Raw genomic sequence first — 17,527 nt, forward strand, 5'->3', positions numbered from 1 at the left:
ATCAGGCCTCCCCAGGTACATTTATTCCTGAGTTTGACTACTGGCAAAGTCCTCTTTCTACCCTAATGGATACTATTCTAGATCTGAGGACTCTTTCTCCTAAGTTAATAAAACTTCCTCCAGAAATGCACCTACAGAGAGACCCACCAAGCTAGTCACTGCACCTCACATCACCTGAGTCACATGAGAGTAGCTGCATAAAACACTGAGCTTTGATCGCTGTCGTCTCTCCATGGCTTTGTCAATGAGTTACGCTCCTTGATTCATTGAGCAGGTCCTGAGCACCACCTCTGCCAGAGTACAACGTCCACATCCTTTCACTCAGGATTTTTACTAGGTTTTGCCAAAAAAGCAAAGGTGGAGAACCAGACAAAATGTTTGGGATTCAGAAGATGGGAAACATGGGCCCAGAGGAGGAAGGAAGCCCCAGTGATTGGATATTTCCAGCTCTGTCATGTTTTTAAGAATGGGACACTTTAGTTTTGCTGTTGCTTCAGACCTTTCCCCTTGCACAGTTCAGCAAATCAGGCTGAGAAGATTCTCAGGGTCCTAGATCACGGGGTACTGTTGCCAGAGGTGACCTGTGGGTCTTTGAATTTCTGTCCTTCCCTTTTGTCTGTGGCAATGCCATTGCAAACATGTTCGCTATATGTAAGGGCAATCCTAGACAGGGAAATATAGTCCATTTTTCTATTCCCAGAACTAATGATTTTTAAACATTCCCCCCCAAAATGGATGCTACAATTTTCTTTACCCTCTCCAAAGAAAGTACACAGTAATGTCCATTAATAGTGCATTTCAAAGCATCTATCAAGAACAGTCAGGAAGTTCTTTGTAAAATCTAAAATAAATTCAAGACTGTCAGGGCGAATGTGTGTTACACATGTTGCCATGTCTCATACTAAGAGGTGCTATGGAAGTCCGAAAATTTCCTTAAGGTTCACAAAGAGGTAAAGGGGCGGAAAGAGAGATATTTTCCTGTGGCCGTTTTGTATTAATTTCTTTCATCCCAACATCTCGGTTGTGTGTTCTGAAGCTGAGTGTCTTACTTTATGGTGAGCACTTGTGCAAAACTTCTGGGTGAGAGGAAAAGGTGCGGGTGACATGGTGAGGAGCAGGAAAGCACTGTGCCTCCAATCTATGTGGTCAGGAGCCAATGAAAAAAGAGTTGAGTTGAACAGACTGTCATGTGGTTAATTTGCAAGAAAAAGAATGTGTGTGTGGGGGGGTGGGAATGTGTCAAAGTGTTTTTCATCCTGTTGAAAGAAGAAAGCATAGAGAGCTGTAAGGACCCAGTCACCCTTTTTAACAGATGGCAAAACCAATGGAGAGGAGAAGGCCCCATCCTTCTGGAGGCCATTTGACTAAAATGGCTTAGGGACAAACTAGTAATCACCACTGAAGTCTGCATAAGCCTGCCTTCTCTAAGAAGGAACAAGAAGCAGAGGCCAAAGCTTAGGGCTGAAGCAGAACCATTGACCATGATGCCCACCCCCTTTTCTCTAATGAAAGCATGGTAATCACAGCAGCAAGGCCCTGGCCATTAGAGCCTGGACTGTGCTCTGCATTACATTTTATTTATTTTAGTTTTTTTCTTAGAATGGGGGTCTCTGCCTCTGCTCGGAGAGGCATTATGGCATTCTGTCATGTCTTTCCCAAGTTTCAAGAGAGAAGAAGGGGCAGCCATTATATTTAACCACTCCACCCAGAGATTAATTCAAAATTGCTTGTGGAGGTGAAGTCATGGCCAGACTTACCACTAGTTATCTTCCAAGTTACTGGGCAAACCCTATTTCTGAGGTCCGTGGCAGGTTTTGTTATCCATGTTTGTGTCACATGAATATGTAACTGTGTGAGTGCATGTAGAGTGAATGAGAGAAAGGTGAGATAGAAGTGGAGGAAGAGAGAGAGGAAGATAAAAGGAAAAGGGAGGGTAAAAATTATTATCACTGAGAAAGAGAGGAGGAGAATGGAGGTTCAAAGGATTGGGGGGGGAGGTAGGGAAGTAAGTAGGCTAAAAAAATACAAGGAAAAAAGAAAAAAAGAAAGGAGGTATCAACTGGTCACTTTGCAAAGCAGTGATTTTACTGTCACTTCAGACTTTCGAAGGCAGATCAGCCTTTGTGTTAGTTCTTGTTGGTGCTGTGAAAAATTATCACAAATTTAGTGGCTTAAAACAACAAAAAATTATTATCTTAAAGGTCTGGAGGTCAAAAGTCAATAATGTGTGCAAAATAGGTTTCATCAGTCTAAAATCAAGCAGGACTGCATTCCTTATGGAGGGTTTTTTGGACAGGCCATTGGTCTTGCCTTTTCCATCTTCTAGAACAGCAGTTCTCAACCTTCCTAATGCTGCGACCCCTTAATACAGTTCCTCATGTTGTGGTGACCCCCAACCATAAAATTATTTTCATTGCTACTCTATAANGACCCCCAACCATAAAATTATTTTCATTGCTACTCTATAACTGTAATTTTGCTACTGTTATGAATTGTAATGTAAATATCTTTTTGTTTTCCGATAGTCTAGGTGACCTCTGCGAAAGGGTCATTCGACCTCCAAAGGGGTTGTGACCCACAGGTTGAGAACCGCTGTTCTAGAAGGTGCCTACCTTTCTTGGTTCACTTCCATTGTCAAAGCCAGCAAGTAATGGTTGGTCAGTGAAGTCCTTTTCAGGTGACATAACTCTGACATTTACTTTTCCACACTTAAAGTACCCCTCTGTTTTTATTGAGCCCACCTGCATAATCCAGGATAATCTTTATTTTATGGTAAACTGATTAGCAACCTTAATTCCCTCTTGCCATATAAGGTAACATAGTCACAGGTCCTGGAAATTACAACATGGGAATCTTGATGGGCCATTATTCTGCTACCACAGCCTCTTATGAAGAATGTTGCAAAGGGGCAGAAGGTTGGGTAGTCCCTTTTATTCGAAAGTCTTAAGGTATAGGAAAAAATAGCTACTTCTCAGGAAAAACTTTGCAATGGGTGAAGTCTGTCTCCTGGGCAGTGTTTGAGCTATTCCCAGTGCCTGCCTCTCGCTCTTGGGACTGACACATCAGGCTGGGCTCACACTGCTGTGGGGTTGCCAGTCTCCAGAGCAAATACACCCACAGGCCTGCCTGACCTGGGCGTGCTCTTTTCCTCTCCTGCTAATCAAATTTACCTATTCCAACTCTCATATCTTCAAAACTTTCCTTTTTGTACTTTTTCTCCCTAGTGTGTGGAATTAAGTGTATGAGTGCAAAGAATTTGCATTCATTTGTCTATAATACTTTAACTTCCTAGAGTGATAATGGAACACATGTTTTTGAATGGGTGTTAAGGGAAACATGTCTATTGGAGTTGCTTATACCCCACTAATCACACCACATAAGCCTGTCCTGAGTACAGCCAGGCTGGTTTAAAAGTTCATGGTCCTCTGGCTCAGAAGATAGCTTGGTATAGCTACATAAAGAAACTAAGCATCTTATGAGAGTAGAAATTTACAAAACATTTAATCTTGGTATTGCTATATTAGGATTGTAAAAAGAAATAAAATTTTATCCTGATGTCTGAGAAAACATCAACACCTCAATATAAGAGACTCTGTGATGTGTTGTTTTCCCAATTGCTATTTGAAATGGAAATATGCATTTTTTTTTCTGAATCTTTTCATTCTCCTTTTCAAACAATACTGTACCACAAAAATCAAGAAGGAAGAGAAGACAGCTTGGTATTCTGGCCTCTTCAGGATCATTGATACTACAATCAAGGTTAACAACTGTTTCTTAGGCCCATCATGTCTCAGGAATCTCACCAATGGTGAGGGCTCCCTACAGCAGGCAGCCTCCTAAGAATAGAAGCAAATGCAGGAAGAATATCATAATCTTGGGGGACGAGTATGAAAATGAACATCCCAGGTTCAGGGCATACATGGTGAGTGAGGAAGCTGCCCTTTTTCCACCTTTCTCCTTTGTCAGTTGGGGATCAAAGGTAAGCAGTCAGAGGAGAGGCAGAAGATCTGGACAGTGTGTTCAGCCCCAAGCTGGGGTTCTTTCTCACACCTTTAGGTCCATTATCTGGAGAACGGGTCCTATGGATGAAGGCAGCATTGAGCCATGTGGGAGAGTGACAAGCAAGACTCACATCTATAAAGCTTTTTAAGTAGACAACATGCCAATATCACAGGACAAAAGAGTCAGTGGTGAAATCAAATTCAGGTGGGATAGGAGTGGGCGTGAATTTCCCTGAAGAAGGCTACAAACAGGGATCATGAAGTCTTCATGGAAAAGCTCTCATTGTGGGCTATCTAGGTTCAGTAGCTGAATGAGCCAGCCTGAAATAGCCTATGTAAGACCTCCTTTGTACATGGATGGAAGACAAACGAACACTGGGGTAGTCACACGAAGTTGGTTAATACTCATTTCTCTTCTTCTAGAGAAACATTCAGCATATCAGACTGTATGTTGGAGAATATCATGCTTGAGTAACCAGAGAACTATGGCAGCAAAAAGTTTCAGAGAAAAATCAAGGGAGAGAAGCCTAGTTGCTGTGGACACACCCTCACTTCCACAATAATTAAGCCACTAAGTCTCAAAGACTTTTCTAGGCCAGTCTCAGACACAAACCTGCCAGAAGGCAAGCCTTGACACAAACTGAACTTAAGTATATGGTGTCTTAGTAGTGTGTTCAGCTTAGGGAATGTGTGAGCTAGTCGGCCCTGATAATTAAAACAGCACATTTGTTTATAAGCATGACCTGATCTGGGCATATTGCTAGAAATTTTAGCAAGCACCATGTTTCTTTCAGGACTAATCATCTATCTGAACTTGAAACATATTCTGAATTATATCTCTCACTAAATCATGAGAGTAAATGCTTTCTGCTGGATGATGAACAGGTTCAAAGTTCTCCTGAATCATTATGAGTTGTGTAGGTGGAAATCTGGATAGCTACACACGTGATTACACTGGAGACAGTCTCCAAATGTGACTCTGCTATGTAGGAATACTGCACTTTTGATTGAGCTCAAGGTTTTAGAAGCATTTTGTGACCCTCTCTAAATGATCAGTATCCTCCTACATATGGTTACCCATATATTTAGGGTCACTGCTCAGTAACCAAGTAATTTGCATTTCAAGATATCTACTTGGATCAGTAGAAAAAATGGTGGATCTCTCTTTCAAGATATGTAGTTTCAGCCTTTTATCATTTTTCATTTCTAGTTTTATATACATGAAGGAATTTTATTTAGATGTCTGGCCTGAAGTGAATGTCTCCAAATATATATCTATGAATTATCCATGGGGGAAAAGTCCTGCAGAAGGCAACAATTACCCTTATATGATGAAATCCTAACTAGTGGAATAACAGCAGGAGTTCTTCAGAATAAGATGTGCACAATGCACAAAACAGGGAGGACAATAGCTGTTTCAAGAATTAGTAGGCATTCTTCTAAAAAGTCCCATGAGGCCTTGTAAGAAGACATCTCCTTTTTATTTGGAATCCTTGATTCTAGACACATTTTGGGCTTACAGCATGGATAAATGCCTGAAATCATTCCCATAAAAAAAGAACACAGAAAGGAAACTAGCTGTAAATCACAGTTTGAAAGAGCTATCTGTAACTTAACTTTCCATTACCACTTGGTATAGAATGACATGACTTTAAAATATGTGTGTGCCTAACAGCCGTGGATTGAGATCAATCATATCAGGACACTGATTGTGGGAGTGATCTGATTCCTTGGTCTCCCGGGTGTGGGTGATAGGCAGTCTGACCAGTGTATTCTGGAACATCTATACAATTCAGTTACCATCTTCTGAACAGAAGATGTTTTCTATTCTTGAATTCATTGACAAATACTGAAGTGCTTAAATACAAATATTTAGTATCAAAGCATGATGCATTCTTCAATAGTGGGTACCCATAATACCACAAACTGTTTTCATTTCATTCTATTTTTCATTATTTATATATTATTTAAAACTTAGATAGTCATCTGATACTCATATAAAAAATTTGTTGCATTTGCACTTGGCTCAAATAAGGTATTGATTAAAGAACCACTCTTCACCCCCCTAATGCAGATAGATACCTACACCCCAGAATTCATTGGTGGAAATTAATGTTCTGATACGTATCATGAAATAGTCAGAGAAATACAGCATAAAGCAAATATTTACTCCCATGGGGGAGAATGGAGCTCAGTTTTATAATGGCCATCTGCAAAGTCCATGGTTTAAATTAAAGATTAACAAAGGGCTCATGAGCTCAAAATTAAGTTATTCTGTTTAAAATCAATCACTGAGACTGTCATTCTGCTTATTGCTTTGACTTTCTAACAAAGGTTTAAATGAGGACTTTATGTGCAAGTAAAGAATGTCAAGAGATCTGCTCTTTTTCAGAACTTCATGGGCTGAAGAGGGAAAATGTTCAGGCTATTAGTGTAATTAGAATGAGAAATGTAATTTTACAGAAAAGAAATCTCTACCAAAAAAGTCCCACAAATCCACAATTAATCTATTATCTGGGGGGGGGGATGGTAAAGAATGAGAGGTGGGATACATCACAAAGCACTGGATTCATTGATACCAAAGCCAAATACTAGTCAGGAAGCCTGGAGTTTATCTAACTCCTCTTTTCAGTTGCAGGCACCAGAACTGGGGAGAAGGGTCCAGAAGGAGTACTGCTTTTGCCAGCAAAATACATCCACATTGTGGTTTTTGAGAAAGAGCTCTTTTCCTTTGTTACTTGGCTTCATGTTGGGTCACCACTCCAGTGCTGAGCAGCTCGCCGATGGCCCTGTCATCATATTGGAGGACTTCCTTCAGGATGTATGTTGTGTGCTGCCCAAGCAAGGGAGGCGGCCTGGCCTCTGACATCTTGAACTTACTGTATCTCACAGCTGGGCCTGTCAAAAGAGGTGGAACACAGGAAACCTGTTACTGACCAACCCTAGGAGATTAATTACTCACGCAGCCTGGGGGGTTTCAGTGAATGCCAAGAATGTCACTGCCCGTTACACCCTTGCAGATGCTCCATCGTTTTGGAAAGAAATGCATTTTCACATGTGGCTTTTCTTGACTCCGTTTCACCCAGCTGTCCAGTGGCCAGCGGACCTTCCCACCACCCTGCAGGGGCCTGCGCGTCCATGCCTGGTATGTGCCCTGGCCATTCAGAAGCTGCCAGTCCTGACACAGGGACTCTTGAGGGGCAGAGCGCTCAACTGAGTGAACTCGCTAGGTCCAAGGGAACAATGACCACAGATACATAGCGTCTTTCTGAAGCTGGAAATCTGAGCCCAGGTGAAGACAACCCAAAATTTTACTATTCAGTGTTTACTGTATAGTTCCAAGACTGAGTTCAACAAACTGGATCAACTAAACACCAGTCAGGCCCTGGCTGAAGCCTTTGGTGGTAGAAGCTACATGTGGAAGTCCCATTGTTATTAGCTCCTACAGCTTCTAGCAGCCATTTTGGAAACCTACGTAACTTCTCTGAGCCTTATGTCCCACAGCTGTAAACTTGATATGATGTTTACTACACACACCTGATGGGAGGATTTAACTAAGGTAATGGACAGAAAGCACTAGGCAAGTGTATAGAGCATATAAAATATACTATAAACAAGGTTGTTATTGGATTGAGGCTTGTTTACTAGTTGTTTATAAACAAGGTTGTTTTTGGATCGAGGCTTGCAACACAAGTTGTTTACCAGTAGGTGTGAGACTGATAAGAGTTAAGTGAAAGAAACATGTTTATGTGTAGAGTACATACATGAAAATAACATGTTTATGGTTATGTCTGAAACTGAGCATAACAAAATTGAGTGGTAAACACGTTCACCAAAACAACTTCTGGTTATCACCTAAGAGGTAAACAAGTCCAAGGAAAAGAGGATGAAAGCAGAGCTCAAGAGCAATGCCATGAGTAGTCTGACTGGGCGCTCTGGCTAAGACCTTCTGCAAGGTGCAAGCCACGGTACTCTGGGACTCTCCGAAGGTCTTCCTTGCAAGACCAGCATGCCTCAGACCCGTCGTGGGCCCAGTCATCTCTCCTGGACCAGGGACCTTCTCCATTTCGATTGACTCTGGGATTTTGGTTATTAAATTCTATTTTATCCTGTATAACCCTCTGGGCTTACCAGAGCATTGACTTCTGGAGGGACATGGTTCCCAAATAAAGCTGTGTTACTCACTCTACCTGAACCTGTGTGTCGGGACTTTGTTGCCCGTTTGTGTCATGAGTACCACGCAGGGACGTAGGGCCTTGCCCAGGGGTTAATGTCCCCTTGACTTTCAGGAAGAGACTGAAATGTGGTGACTGCCCTCCCAGGCGCTCATGACAGCAAGTATTCCTTAACCCACAGTACTGCACAGAACCCTCTGGCTTGTCTGTGACAAAAGCTGCCATCACATCTCTCTTGAAACTTGTGTTGAGAAGGGTAACGGCCTTGCAGTGCTAGCCACTTGCTGAGCACTGAGCCCTACAAGCAAGGTAACTTGGCAATACTTTCAATGAGTGTTGGAAACAGATTTTATTGGTCCCATTCTTTACACAAGGCCACTAAAGCCCCCAAAGCTAAGGTTTTACTCAAGGTCACATGGCTAATAATTAATAGCACAAGGATACAAATCCATGTCCCTTTGAACTGTCTCCTGTTGAAGGCCATGCACTTTCCACAACCATAGCAGCCTCTTTTCACTCTCCGCTCTTCCATGGAGAAGCTGGACTGACATTGGGGGGTGCAATTTGCCTTTGCTGCCTCATTCAATAAATGGTATTGATGTTGGGTTTCCTTTATATCTCATTTGATTAGCCTTCAGGAAAACAAGTTAAGTAGTCACAAGAAGACTCCAAAACAGTGCATTTCTATCTCATAAAAATTTTTCCAGCCTCCTCTTGATTTGAGAAGCCTGTAAGAAGAACAAATAAAACCAAAGCTTGTGTGGGTGACAGAATGTCAGTCAGGAAAGCAGCAAATGCGCTGCAAGCTCTTTGAAGAATCCCATTAACAAAAGGCGCTGTCGTAGAGGCCATTGTTGACAGAGCTAGAGGACCCAGGCCCCCTAACACCATCAGGCCAAACCTCTGCTCAACACATACCACCCACTGCAGATAAATGGCAAATTTCAACTGATTGCCAAAGTTTTCCTTCTCTGAGGATAAGTGAAATCCATTTTTTTTTCTTCTCACACTTCCTTTTGAACCCCAGTGTGTGACTTTTTTCACAGGTTGGTCACTTTTCAGTAAAGGAGCACACGTTGCTACTCTCCTGAGAAAGCTGATGGTTTGGTGCTTTAGGGATGCAGCCCCTTACTCCTTACTTTCTCAGATGTGGTTATATTTTGACATTAACTAACAATAGTTTCAATTTAAAACTTGCCTTTTAAAAGAACTCCACTGAGGGAATACACGTCTGAAGTTAATGTTATGTGACTTTTTCCTAAATGCATTACCTGAAGTAAGACTTCTAACTGGAAAGTAGTCACTTGAATATATCGAGAATTTGGGCGGGAACACAGCTCCTACTGCTATTGCTATAGCAGCTACCATTTTGCTATCTTACCATATTGCTATAGTACCAGCTACCGTTTCCTCATAACCTATGATGTGTCAGCCACTGTGCCAAAGGCTGCACGTATATTATCTCATATAATTCTCACAATAGTCCTGTATGGGTACTGGAGGGAAAAGGGGTTTAAGGTTAAAAGGGTTGTTAGATTTAGGGTTCAGGTTAGGGAAGGAGAATAACTTGCCCAACATCACACAGCTAGGAAGTGATAGAGTCCGTATCCAAGTCCAGGTCTGTTGAGTTTGAGAACTTGGACATTAAAAAAAATAACTTCTTGAGGTGAAATTCACATAACATAAAATTAACGAATTTAAACTGAACAATTCAGTGGCATTGAGCACATTCACAATGCCATGCAACAACCACCTCTATCTATTCCAAAACATTTCCATCACTCCATAGTAAAACCCTCTACCCATCAGATGGTTTCTCTTAACTCCTCACTCTCCCCAACCCCTAGCAACTACTAATCTACTTTTTGTCTCTATGGATTTATCTGTTCTGTATTTTCCATATAATGGAATCATACAATAGGTGACCTTCTGTGTCTGCCTTCTTTCACTCAGCATAATGTTTTTGAGATCCATCCATATTATAGCATATAGAAGTACTAAGAACCTGGACTCTTAACGTCCATGAAATGATGGTACGAGAAAACTCTTCAGGTCCAGACATACTAAAGGGAAGTTCAACTGTGTCACTCCCACTGTCTACCATACTTTCCTGATAGCTTCCAGAGTTACATTGAAGACAATGTATTTAACTTTTTGCATTAAAAATCTTAAATAATTTAGGTTGATAGGATGGCATTATTTGGTACATTTTTACACTTGCTTGGATAAAGACATATGAATATAAAATGAAGCAAATAAAGTAAACCCCAGAGAAAGCTAAGCTCTCATGAGCTAATTGAAATTTCCTGTTCTTACATCCCTGTGCAAGAATCCAGTGTACCAGCAACATCCCTCCCAGTCCAAGCTTTGCACAAAGGGAATAGGAGAAAAGGGTTCTGAGAATATGTTTGTTGCAAAGAGTGGAAAATATTTGACATAATTATTTACATCTGACATCCAGAAAGAATGAACAATTTGCTCTTCCAATGAAAAAAGATGAGCAGATAGGATGCACATTCTTAAATTCATTTTTGGCAAGGTAATATCTATGTTCATGTATGCTTTCAAACACTTGTAAGCTGTGTGATACTGAAAATTTTTAAAGTCTCTGAGTCTCAGTCTACACAGTTCTAAAATGAGATTAACAATACCTTTTGAAGGTTGTTTTGAGCACTTAAGTAATATAATATGGGTAATATTTAATATCAGTAATAATCAAAAAAATGCATATGAATATAAGATACAATTTTGTTTATAAAATTAGAAAATCTTGTGGATATTTCTTATTGTTTTTAAAAGGTTGGTGACTGGTAGGAGTGCAAATTGGTGCAGTCCTTCTGGGGGGAAATTTGTCAACTAAATGTAAGCGTCCACACCCTTGGATGGAGAAATTTTGCTTTAAAAATGTTTTGGGCTGGCAGAGTGGCACGTTGGTTAAGAGTTGGCTTGGGATGCCAGCTCTGAGCAGCAGGGTCCCAATTCGGATCCCACCTTAGGGCCAGTGATGCTGCGCCCTCTACAGCTAAGATGGTGAACAACATCTCGACCTGGAACTGGGCTGCCATGAGTCGCTGGCAACAGCGTAGGCTGCAGTGAAGCTGCAGTGGGCTGCTATGAGCTACCGTGAGTGGCTGGCAGCCGGCCTAAGTGACCGGCAGCCAGTGTGAGCTGCCAAGAGCCTCCGTGAGCGGCCGTCCAGGGGCCGGCGACCGATATGCCTCACCTGGGAAGAGCGCAATGATAATACCAACATAGGCCAGTGAAGCCACGTCCTCCACGACTAGACTGAAGAACAAAAGGACAGCAACTTGTCTGTTCCCCTTCCCTGATTCCCCAGCACTGTTCCCCTCCCCTAATTCCCCAATAAAATCTTTAAAAAAAATTTTTTTTCCTATGGCTATAATAAAGATTGTTGAATAAATTTTATAGGCAAGAATCTATGCAAATTTCTAAATGTACTTAATACCCTTAACAGTTCTATCCTTCTCACATGGGTTTCTAACCTACAGCCTGTGAGGGTTCTTTGTGTGGGGATTCTATACTTTCCTTTTACTTTTCCACCTGCTCATTGCTTCCAAAGGTAACCTTTGTTAGAACTAGGTATTTAGGTCTTCATTCTTTCATTTATTTCCCCCCTTTAGCCCATCTCCAACTTCTTCCTTCCAGATAAAAAAGTCAAATAATTATAATATTGAAAAAAATAGGAAAATATGCCCCAAACTTAGGCACTGGTTAAATACATTACAGTGCATCTAAATGATGGCAAACTGTAGAGCGATTTCAAGTTTTACCGGGGGGGGGGGATTTGAACACACATATGACCCTCACTCTCTTCCAAAATACCACTAAAATGGAAGTACAGAAGTTCAACAAGCAAACCGAAACTTCATGTGAGTGAAGAGAATAGGAGGGAGTATCACTAGTGAATGAGCTAATTGAAAAAATATAAGAACAGCATGGATGGGATCATATTCATGGTTTAAAAGAGGTAGAAAGCATTAAAGCCCAGGAGATTCTAACAAGGAGACTGAGAGGAAGTAGATGTCAAATTGTCCATTTCGCTCCTCAAAAGCCTCTGCTTTTAAAACCATTAATTATGAGAGAGACAGATCTTAGAACAGAAGTAGGACTGAAAGCAGAAAGATTGAATGTCTCAATATAGACTAATCTCACTAGTTTGTTTTAGAAACGACAGGAAAGTAAAGCTTGCTTTCAAAATATCTAAACAAAAATGATGCTAAACCTAGAATTCTATATCTAGTCAAATGATTAATCAAATATGAATGCATTTTCAAACTTACAAAGATTAAGTAAGTTTACTTTGAAATTTTCATTATGTTGACTCCAGTAAAACATGGGTGTGAAAGATAGAAGAAAAATTTGGTGCTCAGTGAGAACCAACCAAGCAGCGAGGGAAGGAAGGCCCTAGGGTGATAGCTCAGGCCTAGAGAGTCAATGAGGTGTAGATGGGAGTGAACAGAGGCCTTCAAAAAGGGAGTCTAAGAAGGCAAAAAGGGCCTATGTTGTATAACTAGTATAAATGAAATGTTGGAAACACATAATCTTGAGATAAAATTACATTAATAATGAAAGCAAAATTTGCATTAAGAAAATAAAAACTCAAATATGAAGCAAATTACAATGTGGCAAGATTTAAGTAATTGATGGACTATAACAAAGAAAATCCACTTGACCTTGATACCAAGAACATTTGAGTAGCACCTATTACCTGTGCATCCTTTAAAACAGCAATAAGCATTGTGCATTAAATTGTCTATTTAGTCATCTATCCTCTGTGGGGACAGAAAAATGCCAGTTGTGTTTGCTGATGGATCTTCAATGCCGTTCACAGTCCCACAAAATAAAGATAATGCCAAGCAGCCTTTCTTAAACACCTTTAATGATTGTAGGCTGTGCTTTTTATTGCATAATCTCACGATGCTTTATAAAATAGAGACTATTATAACGTTCATTTTACAGATCAGAAAACTGAGGCCCTTTAAAGTGTTGGTTAGTTTGTCTAAGGTTCCCCAGGTAAATAAGTGATAGAATCAGGGGAAGATCTCTTATATGTCAGAATCCATGGTCCATGCTCTGTCATTTAGTGCAAATTTGTTGACTTAATGATTTCTAACAATTAAAGATATTTGAGGGCCGGCCGAGTGGCGCGATGGTTGAGAACTCGCTTGGGATGCCAGAGGGCCCCGGTTCGGATCCCACATATGAGGGCCAGTGACACTGCCCTCTGCAGCTAAGATGCTGAACAGCAGCTCAACCTGGAGCTGGGCTGCCATGAGTCGCCGGCGACGGCGTGGGCTGCAGTCCCTGTGGCAGTGGATTGCCATGGGCTACCGTGTGTGGCCAGCAGCCAGCGTGAGCGGCCAACAGCCGCAGTGAGCGGCCGTCCAGAAGCCGGCGACCGATCTGCCTCACCTGGGAAGAGCGCAATGATGGTGCCAACTTGGGCCAGTGAAGCAACATCCTCCACGGCTAGAATGAAGAACAAAACGACAGCAACTTGTCTGTTCCCCTTTCCCCAATTCCCCAGCGCTGTTCCCATCCCCCCAATTCCCCAATAAAAATCTTTAAAAAAAAAAGATATTTGAATAAATACTCTTTATGTCATTTTAATTAATTCATTATTCACTAACTTATTCTATATATAATTTTTGAGTACCTATCCCTGTCTAGGCAGTATGATCTAGATAGATATATATTAGCAAATAAAACACACCTGGGCCCTACTCTCATGGAATTTATATTCTGGTTTGGGAGACAGACAATAAACAAATAAGCAAATAAATAAATAAATAAATAAATAATTAAAATTTGATAGAAAATATACAATTGTTAAAAAACTTACCTGAAAAGAGGAGAATATTGTAGGCACAGAGGGAAAGGGCCATTGTGATAGTAAAGGATTATTTTAAGTGGGATATGTAATAAGGCCAAACGGATTAGATGATCTTTAAGCTGAGCCTTAAACTGAGCGATCAGTACACTAGTGGAGGAAAGAAGGTCCCTGGCAGTGTGAAAAGGTTTGATGTTCAGGGAACTAGAAAAAGATCCAATGTGCATAGAACATAATTTGGCAGAAGTTTCTAGATGAAGTTGGAGAAGAGAATGCACAGGAATTCAGAGGCTATAGAAGTGAAGTTTGAGCTTATTCTGAGTTCAGTGGGAAACCACCGGAGCTTTAAGAGCAGTGACAAGACTTATGACAGAACGCTCTCGTTGCAGGCAGAGAATGCATTGGGATGAGTTTGAAGGCTGTTGTGGGTAGATCAGAAGAGATGATGGTGGCCTGGCCTAGGATGGTGCCTGTAGAGTTTGGGAAAAGTGAATGTGTTTGAGGGCTATTCTGGCAATAGAAATGGGGGCTCACTGATGGAGTGCACAGACGAAGGTAGGTAAGGAAGGAAAGAGAAGCATCAAAAAGAGAATCCTGTGTTTCTACATTGAACAAATGGTGGGGCTATTTACCACATGGAGAAGACTGAATGAATTGCATGGCCAAGTTTGGGTGGAAGCAGTAATCGAATTCTTTTTTGTGCATGCTGTATGAGGTGCCTATAAGATATCCCTGGAGAAATGTCAGTGGGAGTTTACTTATGCAAGTCTGGAATTCAGGGAAGAGTTTTGGCCAGGGCATGTAAATTTAAAGTGTCTTAGCATCTAAATGTCCTATCCCAAACAATATATTTCCAAGGCAATTGTGTTTATTCCAACATCCCTGATGCTGAGGGTTTTTTTAAACATTTTCTTTTTTTAATTATATTTAACATTCAATATTATGTTATATTAGTTTCAGATGTACAGCATAGTGGTTAGACATTTATATAATTTGTCAAGTGATTTCCCTTGATAAGTCTAGTACCACCTGGCACCATACATAGTTATGACAATATTATTGACTATATTCCCTATGCTGTACTTTACATTCCCATGACTATTTTGTAACTACCAATTTGTACTTCTTATTCCCTTCACCTTTTCACTCAGTCCCCACCCCCCTCCTACCTGGCAACCATCAGTTTGTTCTCTGTATGTATGAGTCTGTTTCTGTTTTATTTGTTCATTTATAATGTTCTTTAGATTTCACATATAAGTAAAATCATATGGTATTTGTCTTTCTCTGTCTGACGTACGGTATTTCTTTTTTTTTTCTCCTGACTTATTCACTTAGCATAATAGGTTTATCCATGTTGTCGCAAATGGTAAGATTTCATTCTTTTCTATGTCTGAGTAATATTCCATTGTATGTATATAACATTTCTTCTTTATCCAATAGTCAATTGATGGCCACTTAAGTTGCTTCCATTTCTTGGCTATTGTAAATAATGCTGCAGTGAAAATAGGGATACATATATCTTTTCAAATTAGTGCTTTGGATTTCTTCAGGTAAGTACCCAGAAGTGGAATTGCAGGGTCACAAGGTAGTTCTATTTTTAATTTTTTGAAGAACCTCCATCCTGTTTTCCATAGCACCTGCAACCAATTTGCAATCCCACCAACAATGCACGAGGATTCCCATTTCTCCACATCTTTACCAGCACTTGTTTGTTGATTTATTGATGATAGCCATTCTGACAGGAGTGAGGTGGTATTTCATTGTGGTTTTAATTTGCATTTCTTTGATGATTAGTGACATTGAGTATCTTTCCAAAAGTCTATTGGCCATCTGTATATCCTCTTTGGCGAAATGTCAATTCAGGTCCTTTGCCCATTTTTTAATGGGATTGTTTGGTTTTTTGATATTAAGTTGTATGAATTATTTATAATTTTTATATATTAACCCTTTATTAGATATATTGTTGGCAAATATTTTCTCCCAATCAGTAGGTTGTCTTTTCATTTTGTTGATTTTTTCCTCTGCTGTGCAAATACTTTTTAGTTTGATGTAGTCCCATTTGTTCATTGTTTTCCTTTTTTGTTGTTGTTTCCTTTGCCCAAGGAGATATAGCAACAAAATTATTACTAAGAGTAATGTCAGAAAGTTTACTGCCTATGTTTCTTTCTAGAAGTTTTATGGTTTAGGGTCTTACATTTAAGCCTTTAATCCATTTTGAGTTTATTCTTGTATATGGTGTGAAAAAGTTATCCAATTTTATTCTTTTGCATGTGTCTGACCAGTTTACCCAATAACTTATTCAAGAGATGGTCTTTACCCCATTGCATATTCTGTCTCCTTTGTCATAGATTAATCGACCATATAGGTGTGGGTTTATTTCTGGGCTCTCCATTCTGTTCCATTGATATATGTGTCTGTTTTTTATGCCAGTACCATGCTGTTTTGATTACTCTATCCATATAGTATAGCTTCATATAGTATGCTAGCATGATACCTCCAACTTTCTTCTTGTTTCTCAAAATTGCTGTGGCTATTCGGGGTCTTTTATGGTTCCATATAAATTTAGGATTATTTGTTCTAGATCTGTGAAAAGTGTCCTTGGTATTTTGATAGGGATTGCACTGAATCTATAGATTGCTTTAGTTAGTATGGACATTTTAACAATGTTAATTCTTCCTATCCATGAGCACTATATAGCCTTCTATTTATTTGTATCTTCCTCAATTTCTTTTTTCTTTTTTTTTTAGCTGAGCCATCTGCTACCTGGTGGCAGCTCAGCAGCTGCTCAGCTCAGGCTGGACTCGAACCGCTGTTGCTCAGAGCTCAAACTCTTGAGTGAGCTCTTAACCAACTGAGCCATTCGGCCGGCCCTATATCTTCCTCAATTTCATTATTCAATGTCTTAGAGTTTTCTGAGTACATGTCTTCTACCTCCATGGTTAAAATTCTTGCTAGGTATTTTATTATTCTTGGTGCAATTGCAAATGGGATTGTTTTCTTAATTTTCTTTCTGATAGGTCATTATTGGTATATAAAAATGCAACCAATTTCTGAATATTAATTTTAATATTAATATTAAATTAATTAATTTTAATGTTAATTGATCTGCTACTTTACTGAATTCATTTATCAGTTCTAATAGTTTTTTGGTGGAATATTTAGGGTTCTTCTCTATGTATAGTATCATGTCATCTGTAAATAATGACAGTTTTGCTTCTTCCTTTCCAATTTGGATGCCTTTTATTTTTTTTCTTGTCTAATTGCTGCCGCTAGGACTTCCAATACTATGTTGAGTAAAAAGGGTGAAAGTGAACATCCTTGTCCTGTTCCAGATCCTAAGGAAACTGCTTTTAGATTTTTTAGATTGAATTGAATATGATGTTAGCTGTGTATTTGTCATATATAGCCTTTATTATGTTGAGGTGTTTCCTCTATTCCCACTTTGCTGAAAGTTTTATATATATACATATATATATATATATATATATATATATATATAT

General features: G+C 39.8%; 1 protein-coding gene across 4 annotated transcripts in view; it reads right to left on the reverse strand.

The window, feature by feature from the left end:
• Positions 1–5,463: 5,463 nt before the first annotated feature.
• SUGCT (succinyl-CoA:glutarate-CoA transferase) overlaps positions 5,464–17,527 on the reverse strand; it is a 798,083-nt gene continuing 786,019 nt past the window's right edge. For 3 of the 4 annotated variants that reach the window (XM_019653840.1, XM_019653838.1, XM_019653836.1), the window contains one exon: positions 6,825–6,899. Coding sequence is in view for 1 of the 4 variants with exons in the window: in XM_019653837.1 (XP_019509382.1) it covers positions 6,736–6,899 (164 nt within the window). In the remaining 3 variants the exon portion in view is untranslated. Of the gene's footprint in view, positions 6,900–17,527 lie in introns of all 4 variants that reach the window. The other variant, XM_019653837.1, reaches the window with a different exon arrangement.

The sequence above is a fragment of the Hipposideros armiger genome, unplaced genomic scaffold (genome assembly GCF_001890085.2).
Source record: "Hipposideros armiger isolate ML-2016 unplaced genomic scaffold, ASM189008v1 scaffold_208, whole genome shotgun sequence".
NCBI lineage: Eukaryota > Metazoa > Chordata > Mammalia > Chiroptera > Hipposideridae > Hipposideros > Hipposideros armiger.